The following is a 12,769-nucleotide window of genomic DNA, read 5'->3' as shown; positions in this document are numbered from 1 at the left end:
ATGCTTTGAGCACCTCGCTGGAGCTGGGGTAGATGGAAACCGAGGACCAGAGTGCCAGACCAGCGTGGACCGCGTGTCTCTGAGCTCCTTCAGAAGGCTCGACCTTCAGCGGGCTCTGGGAGTCCTCCGGCCCCTTCCCATTAATTGTGGGCCCCTGGCTGTTGGTGTTGGACGGACTGTTAAGGCAGGAGAGGCTGTTGGTGGTGTGAGGGTCTGCCGAACGCGCAGAGGGAGCGGCGGCGGCGGCGAGAAGTGGCGACGATGCCGCCGACCGCTCCGACGTTGGCTTGGCGGCACCGTGGAGACCCGGGTGGACGTTGTTGATTCTCCCTGAGGAAGGCCCTCCGTGGTTACGGTTATTGTTATCGTCGTTACCGGTAGCATTGGCTTTTCCCTTTAGCAAGGCGGAGAGCTGAGGATTGTCTGAAGTGAGCACGCCGGGGGCACGAGAGCCGTCTGCCACCCGCGGCTGGACGTGATTAGTCAATCCCTGCGCGGGGGTGGTGCTGGGACTTAAGGGCGTCCCTGCGGAATGCCTGACAGCGGACTCCGGACCCGATGGCAAAGTGGCAGCGGCGCCGTTGCTGCAGCTTTTGCCCCCTGAAGGCGTGGCGTCTTTGGTGTGGACCCCTGAGGTAGTAGCGACGTGGGGAGGCGAGGAGAAGTGGTTGGGTGTGGTCTGGGGAGACGTGGGGGATAAAGAGGAGGCTGAGGAGGAGGCCGTGCAGGGCCCAGAGGAATGTCCAACCTGATTCAGAATTCCAGAGGAAGAGAACGAGGTGTGAGGGGAGGAGGAGGAGGAGGAAGAGAAAAGGGGTTCTCCATTGGGACCTGCCGAATGTGAACCTGGACCCTTTTGAAGCCCCTGGAGCGAGAGGAAGAGCACAAAAATAACGTGTTCAGTGATAAAAATAGAACTTTGTTATATTTCAACACCAATAAACAAATAAGACCTGCACATTAGTCCTTATCACAATAAATCGTGTGTGAACAAAAGAAATACGAGAAAAGGCAATGCAGAGGAGGCAAATGAGAAGCTATTTAAATCACAGAGAAACGTCTGAAGAAGCGGTGGATACCTGAGTGGTAGTGCTGCGTTGTTGGCTCCTCCAAGTCTCGTCTGCATGACTGGGACTACTGGTAGTGCTGCTGGGGTGACTGGCTGCTGTGCAGTTGTGAGGTAGAGAGTTCTGCTGCGGGTAAGGCACGTTTCCGTTGCTCGCGCCGCCACCTCCCAGTCCCAGGGTGTGATTTTTGTCCAGATGAGCGAGCGGCCCCGCCGAGGGACTCGACGAACAGGATCCGTTGGCTGTGGGCTGGGTGACGCACGGAGGCCGGGCGGCTGTGTGGTTGAGCGGGGAGGTGTGGGAGAGGCCTGCGTGGTGGTGAGAGGATTCAGCCAAAGGACCGTTGGGGAGGCCGGGCCGCGGCTGGCTGCTCGCCGCCGGCTGCTGCTGCTGCTGCCTCATCTGACACGGGGGAGAAGAGAAGATTCAAACCGGGAGCTTTGCGCAGGACGTTTACTATTATAACCGCAATTTGGTATAATCTCAAAGTTGCCCGTGCGTGCGTGTGTGTGTGTGTGTGTGTGTGTGTGTGTGTGTGTGTGTGTGTGTGAGTGTGTACCTGCTGCTGCTGATGCTGCTGCATGAGGGAGAACTGGTCCTCCAGCTGCTCCAGCATCTGCACCTGGGGGGGCTTGAGGCTTGCTCGATTTGTCCGCAAGTGATTCAGGAGCTGCACAATAAACAACAGGGTTGTATTGAATCAGCAACTTACAGTTGGAGTCACACGAAGGGCAACCGTGGCACGTTTTTCATGTCTAAATGACTAACGGGGACCATTTATGTTGGAAATTGGTCCGGTACCGAAGGAGAACGCCGTCGCGTAACCATAAAGTGCGACGCCTTGCCGTCAATGTACAGCCAATAAAAGCATTTTTTTTTTTTTGCATCTGACAACATAAAGGAAAGGACCCGACAGAAATGGAAACTCTTTCCTTTACATTTCACTCTCCGTTTGCTCTGGTGTCGTGTTGCCTGAGGACGGTGGAAGTGAGAAAGTATTAGAGAGTGTGTTGCCAGTTTGTATTTGTGAGGTACAGAAAGTGTTGATTTGTGTTATCTATAAGAATTTCAATGCCGCCGCTGAATATTTTGATGATTCTGACGATGTAATTTCAGACCGAACCTCCTCGGAGCACGACTGTCAGACACTGCAACAAGCAGACTGTTCCATCAGGTTTTTAAAACACATCGAATAACAATTTGTGCAAAACAAGCACTTTTGGAGAATGTAGATTGACTGAGGAATTGCCCGATATGATTACACCGCAACCGCTGCTCGTAAGAGTGCCCCATATAAGTCAGTAAAAATAAACGCCAATCAATATCTCTGGTTCGTTCCAATTGGGAACCTTTTTTAAACTCTTTCTCCCTTATTCCTTGCTCTACCTAACAAAACCGAAAAGTCAAAAAGACAAAATGCATATCAAGTAGGAAATATATTGAGATGTCTTTTTGCAGAGGTTCATCATAGCTACATTTAGGCTACATGCTAAAACGACTTTCTAGCACATAGTGTGTATCCAGCTTTAGCTGTGACAGACTAATCCTCGCTGAGGAGTTGCACTGAGCAAATCTTCAATGAAAAATGTACAAACATATCTGACTCAATTAGCAACATTTTTTGCAAAAAAAGAAGAAAAAAGACCATAAATACTAAAACATTCTCCTTACCTGGAGCTTTTGTGGCGTCAGGTACCAGCTGGGGATCTGCTGCTGCCCGTTGGGGCTGTTCGCCCACGAGTCCCCCACACCCTGTGAGTGGGACAAAACAATGTGGACCCTGTCTCGCCTCCTGGATTGTCCCGCAGAATAGTATTGTTAATATTCGTCGGTCTACCTTTGTGGGGCTGGCGGTGCGTTGCTTCTTGGCAGGACTGGCCTGCGGGTCCGTGTGATTCTGGCCTGCCTCCCCCTTACAGGCCTAGAGAGGCAGCAGAGAGACACAGTGCGTGAGGACACGCTGGACCAACAACAGCAACTAGTGGCAGTAAACCAGTTCAAATGAGCCCTAACGGAGGACAACCAAACATTCGTTAAAAGCAGCCGGAGGATAGATTTGATGCTACAGTTACATGCGCAACAGTGTGTGCATTCGAACGTTGCATGATGGGCGATAATCCAATTGAAATAGGATTTGTTTCATCACCTTAATCCAATTTGAAAGAGGTGGATTAAGGTCATAATCAGAGTATTCATGCTGTGGTTAAATGTGGGACATTAAGGGTTGTGTGGACATGCAGACCACGTGTTCTGTTTACACATTCTTAACATCAATTATGCTCACGAAGAACTTTCCGTTACGTTTCTCAATCACATCTTAAACCGCAATACTGAATGAGCTAAACAAAAACATATTAATATTTTTTTTAAACTACATTTCAGTTGTGCGTGTTTGGTGATGGAGCAGATCAAGCCAAGTGCAAAAATGGAAAGGATGCTTACGTCACCAAAAGAGGATGATGTCAACGTTAAAGATCATAATCCCATTATAATACAAAACTGCATGAGAACAAATTGGACGAGCAAAATAAGGACTAAATAAAACTGATATGTTGATGGTGGGGTCAGCATTCAGATGTAATGTGCATGACTGAGATATGCCTTGTGTAAAAAATATTTATGCCACTTTTAAGCATTTTTTAAAATAAAAAAGGAAATATCAGCTTTGCAAGTGTCAAATACATGACACACAAAATGCATTAATTATTTATATTTAATAAACTGTGTCCATTAAGCATGCATTTTTTTAGCCTTGCCGTTTGCCAAATATATTTGTCATTGCTGCACAAGATTTGTGCGTCTTCGCATTTAGGACGAGAGCTGTGGGAGACAGCGAGCCCCGGTGTAGCTCTGCTTATTAATTGCAACACGTGTCATGTGACACGGGGAGGCGCAATGAAGGTCAACTACACTCTGGTAATTAGATTATTGTAATATGGGCCTCGCTCCAATTCCTCCAGACCGTATATCCCCTCTCGTCTTTCGGCCCAGACGTTGGCAACAAATTCAAAGTTGCGACCCGGGTTTCAACGTCTGAAAGTCTGAGATCGAGACCTCGGCTCTTCGTCCGCCTGAATGTTTTGTTCACGTGATTTCCAAGAGGCTGTAGTCTCTTGTACGAACTTGATCTCACCTGCTGTGCTTGTGCAGTGTTCAAGGCCCCTTGCCTGGACGTGAGCTCAGCAGGAATGGGTAGGCTCCATGCCTCCTCAATACTAGGAAGCATTTTACTCTTATTCTGCAGACTACCTGGTTGTAGGTTACACAACTGAGCCTAGGAGAAATCGTGTAAGACAAACTTTAGTGCTGAGCTTGGGTTTTACAAGAAAAGCCACCGCAAAGACGACTGCTTACTGCTTACGTGTTTTCGGGAACAGAATATAAAAAACAAATGTTCAATGACATGAAAGTATGCTTTACAATTACAAGTGAGAGAACAATGTTCTTTTAAAACACACCAATATGAATTAGCATTCATATTAGTGGTCGGAAATAAAAATGACAAAAAGCACAATCTGCATTTTAAAAAGCAAAAAAAGCTGATTGCTTTGGCAATAAACGTAGCACTTTAATACATGCACACGCACACGCACACACACATACTGCACGACGTCTAACAAAAGGGGGGGTTGGCTGGGGCTTAATGTAAAGGCCAGGCCTACCTGCAGCAGCTTGATGCGTTGTGTGAGTGCAGCAGTGTTGAGGCAGGCCTTGCTGCGCGTGGCGTTAATGTAACACTTGATAGAGTCCTGCGGCTGGCCGCAGGATTCGTAGAGGGTGCCCAGGTCCATCCAGGCGGCCGCGTGGCTGTGGTCCAGTTGAACAGCACAGATGTAGGCCTGCAGTGCATCCATAGGCTGGTTCTGCTGCTGGTAGAGCACCCTGGAGGCAAAGGAGAGAGGGGGTGTGGGGGGGGAGAATTATTAACTTTCTATCTTCCTGGGTTGAGGTCTTTATCTTTCTGAGCCATCCCCACTCTCAGAGGACATGGGCCACCCTTCATACATCTATCTATAGATCCGGTCTGAATCCCCTACCGCTCCCACGGCTATCCACCCTCTCCCTACGTCCTGTCGCACTGCAGCCGCTGCCTCTCCACGAGGAGCTTCGACGGCCACCGACGCCCTGAGCACAAAGCACTCTTGAGCAGATGAACAAGGTTCAAGGTTTTATATTTGCCATCTGTGCCTAGACCAGCAGTCCAGACACATGGGAATTATTTTTGCAGGGTTCTCCGAGAGGTACAAAACAAACACACTATAATAACTAGAACGGGCACTCGGTAGAGCGCATACCTTCGCATATCACAAGATTGGGCATTGAATTATGAACATTTTGGCATTAGTTGCATGCCAATTGGACAAAAATGTATCGTGCTATGGTAAAAAAAGATGTTGACCTTTCCATGACCTTGACCTTGACCTTTGACCCGATTGATCCCAAAATCTAATCAAATGGTCCCCGGATAATAACCAATCATCCCACCAAATTCCATGTGATTCAAGAAGATTTGACCTGTTCATGACCTTTGACCTTGACCTTTGACCCGATCGATCCCAAAATCTAATCAACTGGTCCCCGGATAATAAACAATCATCCCACCAAATTTCATGCGATTCGGTTCAATACTTTTTGAGTTTTGCGAATAACACGCATACAAATAAATAAATAAATAAATACACGGCGATCAAAACATAACCTTCCGGCATTTTCAATGCGAAGGTAATAATAGTAACCGAAATAATAATAGAAATATGAAACATATTTTAAAAAACACTGTACAAAAAACACACTGTACATAGTGTGGTAAAGAGTATGCAGTATTAACAGTATGAACAGTATTAAGTATAGGAACAGGTTATCAAAAATAAACATAAGAAAGGAGAGTGCAGAGATAATAAGTAGGTAAGTAGACTAGTGCTGTACCTATCTTGTAGGTTATAAACCAGTCGAAATGTGAGCACCCCTATCACCCCTAAAGTGGTACCGATGCCAACAGTGTGCTTGATTTGATCCATTTGTTCCTCTTCATTCAATACCCATCATGTGAACGGAAGCATTTATTTCATCAGACGCCACAGCTGTACTTTTTAACATCTCGGCCAGCTGAACAGCCAATTGTGTCACATATGGCTCCGTATGGCTGTAGCTGCTCATATGCTGGGCCAATCACACGACCCAATAAATGGAAGAATTCTTGCGGCGATTGGCTGTGAGCGAAACCGTACAAATGGTCTTTCTTGTCCTTCTGGATAGGGCTGTTCCAGTACCAAGACATAGCACTTTGTGCTTTTGACATTTACTCTGCATTTCAGTATAAAAATTATACGACTACCGAGTTCTGTTCTTACCCTATGGAGCACCAGGTGTCAGCGCTGGCCTCTGACTTATCGATGGACTGACGGTAAGAGATGAAGGCATCCTGCACCTTCCCAATACTGGAGTAGCACCTGGAAGGGAAAAATAAAGACAAAAAGACAAGAGATATTAAAGACAAAAGCATCGTAAAACATCTGTGGATTTAAAAAATGTTTATTTCTGCCCTTTAGGCATTTTAACATAGGGCGCTGTGGGGATTGACTCGCTTCTATGATGAGGGGCGCCCCGTCACAACTGTCAGCCGGGGCCAACGGCCGCCAGTGCAACATTGTTCCCCTCTTCCTTTTGCTCTCGAAGTGCACCTGCATTTTTCATATTGCAGCAGAAATGTTGCACAACATGGAAATGAAAGCAGTGCGCCGTTTATATAAATGGGAAAGTGTTAATATTTTGCCTCTAAAAATCAATTAATAGTCGTGATAATAATTTTTTAGATAATCGTGCAGCCCTAGGAAAAACAGAAAAACGCTGACATGGCTGCATGCAGACAGCTTTTTAATGGCCAGGATGTGGCCAAGCTCTAAATTAAAAAGGGACAGCATGGAGGGGGGGGGGTTGTATGCTCATCTGCTCCAATGCCTGTGTGCTAGGAGGACCCACTACAGACTGTATTCAAAGCTCATGTAGCCAAGATGATTATCATAGCACACTGGCAGATGGCGTTGAGGCAGGACTCCCTAAAGGTTAGAAGCTAGCCCTGCGAGACACACACCCGCACCCTCGTTTGTCTTACCTGCCGAGAAAGTACCAGGACTGGCCAGAGTTCGGGTCTGCTTCTAAAGACTTCTGTAGACACTGGATGGCATAGCTGTCCTTCGTGCCTTTATCCGCCAGCTGCTCCACCGTGTGATGCATCCAGCCTGCAGGAGTGGACCAAAAGATCTGGGGGGTGAGTCTTCCAGATTCAAAAACACCTCCGACAGCGGGCTCCTCCCTCCGCACCAGAGTACCGAGTCGCAGACGTGAAGCGCAACTGCAGAATTAAGAGGACTGTTGGAAGTTGAGTCGTGCATCCATTGTTGTTTTTTTAAAACAGGTCGAGTACCTGAAGCCAAAGACGCGATGTGCAAATAAATAGATGAGGCTACGATCCGTGCAAATGGAGAAGGAATCAAACAAATGGCTCGTCCTTCCAGCTCTCAGTTGAAGGTAGGAAAGAGGCAGACAAGGAGGGGGAGGGGGTGTTCTTAAACACACACTTCATTCAAAAGCTCTCATACGAACCAGCATTTACAAACAACTCCTCCCCGACACACAGACACACACACAGAGAGACAGAGAGAGAGAGAGAGAGAGAATTCCCTCGTTCGTCTCCTATACACCTGTGGCAAGCTCCACGGGTCACCATGACAACCTCAGCAGGCTAGACTTGGAATGGTTTTTACAACTGCGCGGGAGGGGGGAAGTAAATGGAACTCCCTCTGCGTGTTTTCACAGAAGAAAGAAAAAAAACGTGTTGAAAAGGCGTAAATCTAACATTGTGGCTGCCGCTACACTTTCAGAGCTGTGAACTTGAAGGTGATCTTAAAAGCTTCATTGATTAATTGGCACAAAAGCAGAGCCCGTTCTTTCTGAAAACACATTTCCAGTACGAGGGCAGACTACCATATCAGAACAAGCAGAGCAGGAGAATATCATCTGCTGAATTGAAAAATGCAGGTACATTTCACTTGGAGATTCAGTTTATTTACTGGTTTCGAAAACAAGTAGCGTGGCAATAAACACAAAACCAATGCCATGTTGCATTTGACCCTCACTTTGGTTACAAGAGCATTAGGTTCTTATCTAGCACCTTAGATTATCCCTCAAAGTGCACCAGATTGATGCATTTCACTTTAAAATGTACTAAATAGGGTTTTGAGGCTCATCCAACATAGTCTCACAAAATAATACGGGGAAACGCTGAATTCACATTTGCAAAACTTAAAAATCAACTTGAAACGTGTGTAATGGAACCTGAAACGTTTCAACTTCCCTCTAATCATCGCAGCGGGACCACAGAGGGACGTTCATGTCTCTGTGACGCGATACCGCTAAAGTTGCTTTCCGACATCTCAAACGCAACCTGGCTTTGCATTCGAGCGCACGTGGGGGCGGGGGAGGGAAACGGGAGAAAACAATACTCACTTGCAGCGCACATGCTCAAACCAGCACTTTGAAACGGGTAGAAAGTAGCAGAAGAGTAGTTTGCATCGTGCTGAAATAAGTCTCATTGAACCACACGATGGCCCAAGAGGGACACTCACCGAGTTGTTGCAGTGTGGTCGCCTTCACCTGTGCAGGAAGATTTTCGGTCTTCAACAGACTTTCATACGCTTCCTTCGCCGCTCTGTATTTCTTCTGCAGGCAGAACACGAGTAGAGAGAGAGAGAGAGAGAGAGAGAGAGAGAGAGAGAGAGACCGAGAGGTTGTTTAAGCCAGACAAGAGGGTCAGTGTGTTTTATGGTTCTATCTGCACAGACACAAAGAGTCTTAAGACCTCCTCACACTCGTAATGGCCAGCCAGACAGACACATACGCACACACACACACACACAACCACACACACGGGGGAGGGTCATTGTGAAAGACGACAGGCCGGACTCGACACATCCGGCAGGTTTACGTGCGTGTGTGTCTGAGTTTAGGTGCATGTGTGCGTGTCCACGGAAGTGCACACTTTATATTTTTGGGGAAACCTGAGCCCGGCTAGTCGGAGGTGAGCCCACTGTTTGTTTTAACTTGACGACCTTGCTGACCTTGGGTCTGGACGCATACGTCAAGGTTTATGTGTTTGTGTCTGTGTGTCTGTGGACTGAATGTTCTTATCAGCTCAAACACAAGTCTTCCTGAAAGCAAACCAGCCACATCTCAAACCCTGCAGCTCTAAATGCCCATGCGAGTGTGAGGAAATACACACACGCACACACACGCACACGCACACGCACACGTCCTGAACTCTTCCTGTCTGCACACACTAAAAACACCTCAGGGTAAACACTGACACTTGGGACACATAAATGAGAGGCTCTCAGTGGTTCCTTCCTGCTTGGATTAATGATCGTCATGAAGCCAGATGACAAACACTAAAGTAAAGAGCTTAAATTCTTCGAGAGCAGAACATCTCCTCAGGTGTTTTAGATTTGATGTTCGTAGTTTTGAACAGAGATGCTGCTGCAGACTTCATTTAAATCAGTCCCAGAGTGGGAGGCTGTGTGTAAGCCGTAGGGTTGCGTCGAATGGTCGAAGCTTCATTCATAAACTTTGACAGAGACACGAAAAAAGTCAACATGACAGCTTCTCATTTTGTGTTTTTGCACATCTCATTATTCTATTTAAAGCCGGTTTTGCTGCACAGTTGCAGATGAAGATTAAGCCACACGACACCGAGCTTCCAGTGTAGGATTTGTTTCGGAATCTGAAAACATCTGTTAAATTTTATTCTGCGCTACGATGTGATAAAAAAATTAATATATATATATCTATTGATCTTGATGCATCAACATTATAATTTCAATGCATGATGTTTCTTTCGTCACCGTGACTACTATTTCTAAAACGCATATTTTTAATGTTTCATAATATTAAAAAACTGATGCATTTACTTCCATTATATTGTATTTATACAATATTATTAACTAGGAAAAGAGATGCGTCAACTGAACGGTCACGTCTCTCAACATATTCCTCAGCGTTGCAAAGAAAGCCGTGTTTTGAATTCTTTGACAGAAAGCTGACCTTATTCAGAAATAAATAATATAGCCATATAGACTTCTCGACAACCAAATCCTCTCGTTACGGGCAAAATCTCGAGATGGAATGTTGCATCTCGGTAACAAAATGTGCAACGTAGCGCCAGAGCACTGGTTGTCGGCAATAAAGTTGCCATCTACTTTTGTGATTCGTGTCGCCCTTTCAGTCGGTCGGACGAAAACAAAAGCCGGGGGGGCGCCGGTCGGATTGTAGCCGTAGCCCAGCCACCGCCATCGATGCACCGCTAGTATTTAGCGTCGTGTAGAATGTAAACAAGACGCACGTGTTTCATGTCCGTTGGGTTCAGGTGGAAGCAACGGACGGCAATCGCTACAGGCGATCAATAACGTTGAGAAATGAGTTCTAAATTTCGACTTATCGAGTCGTCTGCACCGAGGCAATCTTTTAAGAGAGAATCGCAACGCATCCAAGAATCGATTCCCACCCCACATCTATATGTAATTAGCCTTTTATAAACAACATTTTCACTGCAGTGAAAAATGCTGACGCGGGCGCTTTGACATCAGAAGGCACGCAAGAGCCAACCAGCTGGTGGCGTTCATGTTTAGCGCAGCAGCAGCCGGACGTACTCGCCAATACAGTCGACTAGCGGTGAGCAGCAGGACCCCGCTAACAGAGCCATGTCGCCCGTCATAGAACTCTCAATGTAGCATTGAATATGTATTTACAGCGAGTCACAATAAAATAGAAACTTCAGCTTATATTGGTCAACCATCTGTGGCAACTTGTTGGCTGAAGGCCACCTGTTAACTTCATCCATACACGCTTTTCATTTGATCGACACCCGTGAAAAGGCAATTAATAACCTTTCCTTTGTGTATAATTTAAACGTTACATCAACTCAAAGAAAGATGACCGATCAGAGTGTAACACCAGAAAGGCTCTTCTTACTGAAGCCGAGACTGGAGCAACAGTGGACGCTTGCGAGAGCATGTCCAAACGCCAAGGCAAGATAAAGTACCGCGAATAATAGGAAACTTCTTTTTATCCACCATTTAACCACAGGACAGTGGATGTTTTGAAGATTTAGAGATAATTTTAAAAAAACACTCATTTGCTCAAAAGCATTAATAACAAAATAGATCCGATAAGTCTCGTCAGGCTCCGAGAGCAAAAAGAAGTCACAGACTTTCGAGAGAAAAAATCGAAACGATGCTTTAACCTCCGGAGCCGCCTGTGCAACAGTGTGGTCAACAACGTATGCGACGACTTCATACTGCACCAATGCTGTGTTTTTTTTAAGGAAATTGTAAACGTCTTACCTGGATCTCATATAAATGAGCGATGTGGAATTGAACTGTGGAGCAGAAGAAGCAGAGAAAGGAAGCGTTGAGGGTCTGTGATCAACAATATTACAAAGTTCCCCTGTGGACCTCGGTGGGTATAGATCGCAAACAGTGTGGAGCGCAGATGGGAGGGGGAGTCGGACAGTTTCCCCAGAGCGTACATGCAATCTGAAATCACAGTGTGTCTGTGCATGCACTTCCAGATCTTCCTCCATGTGCTGTCTCCTAGGCAACCCCAGTCTTGGGCAGAGTCAGCAGGGAAACGGCATCTCGGAGGGAACGAAATTGCTTCGTAGAAATATTCCTGTGTCGTTTCAATATGTGCCATCGAGCACCGACAAGCTGGTACATCAAATCTAATATTGCATTAGACAGCAGCGTGCGGCTGGTTTCCATGCGTTTCCTTTGGTAGTTATAACAATAGTACTTACTTTCAGCTTTGGACAAAGTGCAGAGATTGGAGTCGATCAAAGCCAGCTGAAAATGCTGCGGACAGGTGGGGGGGGGGGGGGGGGGGGGGGAAAGAGGATTTTATTATCATAACCTTTTTGGCAATCAACTGCCTGCCTTCACGTCGTACTTCTACAAAAAGTGATCGCAGCATAGACAAATAAACATCCCTTAATTTCTACGAGCAATGACGGTTGCCAGAGAAATCAGACAGACGTTCTTAATCTCCTTCATCCAATCTGCTAACGATCCACAACAAACCGTGGATGAACCCTGCTGACCGTAACATGAGAGCACAGCGATAGCTGGAGGGGCTGAGCCTCGGTGACTCCCGTCTCTGTGTCACTCGTCTTCCCTCCGCTCCACCCTCCCTCCTCGCGGGCAACCGGACGACGGCGTCCTCGACGTGAAACGCTGCCGTCCAGTGAACTACAGACGGTGTTCCCGGGGTAAGACGGATGTCTGCAGAAGCTAAGGCGCGGCATGCTACAAGGCGATATCTCCAGCCAGGGTCATTGAACAGATATCGCCGGAATAGATCACACACACTTAGAGACGACTGTTGTTGTTGTTTTTACAGCTTTCTCCTGACCCCCTTGAGCGTTGCCCTACAACTCTATCACTTCCCTCGTGTGTTGACATGTTGCTAAGCAGCGTTCTGACCTTATGTTTTATGTATTGCATCACAAATGTGCAGAGCAGATTTTGATACACATACAAGCCGTTACAAATTAAAATAGAATACTACAAAAAAGGCATCAGATTGGGGAAATATCAAATTCCAAGCGAGGTGTCGGATCCTGTGAATCTGTAAAGAGAGTTATCAGGCACCCA

At 46.6% G+C, this 12,769-nt stretch overlaps 1 protein-coding gene across 4 annotated transcripts in view; it reads right to left on the bottom strand.

Moving 5' to 3' along the window:
• The window catches only part of kdm6a (lysine (K)-specific demethylase 6A), a 35,710-nt gene that overhangs the window by 8,122 nt on the left and 14,819 nt on the right, over nt 1–12,769 (bottom strand). For 3 of the 4 annotated variants that reach the window (XM_056425302.1, XM_056425274.1, XM_056425284.1), the window contains exons 7-18: nt 11,917–11,971; nt 11,462–11,496; nt 8,693–8,786; nt 7,180–7,306; nt 6,419–6,517; nt 4,730–4,949; nt 4,201–4,341; nt 2,905–2,988; nt 2,739–2,819; nt 1,627–1,737; nt 1,080–1,469; nt 1–865 (exon numbers count right to left, since the gene is read on the bottom strand). The exon at nt 1–865 is cut by the window's left edge and continues 4 nt beyond it. In XM_056425302.1, coding sequence (XP_056281277.1) covers nt 1–865; nt 1,080–1,469; nt 1,627–1,737; nt 2,739–2,819; nt 2,905–2,988; nt 4,201–4,341; nt 4,730–4,949; nt 6,419–6,517; nt 7,180–7,306; nt 8,693–8,786; nt 11,462–11,496; nt 11,917–11,971 — 2,302 coding nt within the window. The remainder of the gene's footprint in view (nt 866–1,079; nt 1,470–1,626; nt 1,738–2,738; nt 2,820–2,904; nt 2,989–4,200; nt 4,342–4,729; nt 4,950–6,418; nt 6,518–7,179; nt 7,307–8,692; nt 8,787–11,461; nt 11,497–11,916; nt 11,972–12,769) is intronic. The other variant, XM_056425293.1, reaches the window with a different exon arrangement.

This window comes from Pseudoliparis swirei, chromosome 2 (assembly GCF_029220125.1).
Source record: "Pseudoliparis swirei isolate HS2019 ecotype Mariana Trench chromosome 2, NWPU_hadal_v1, whole genome shotgun sequence".
NCBI lineage: Eukaryota > Metazoa > Chordata > Actinopteri > Perciformes > Liparidae > Pseudoliparis > Pseudoliparis swirei.
This window is presented reverse-complemented; position numbering and strand designations above follow the sequence as displayed.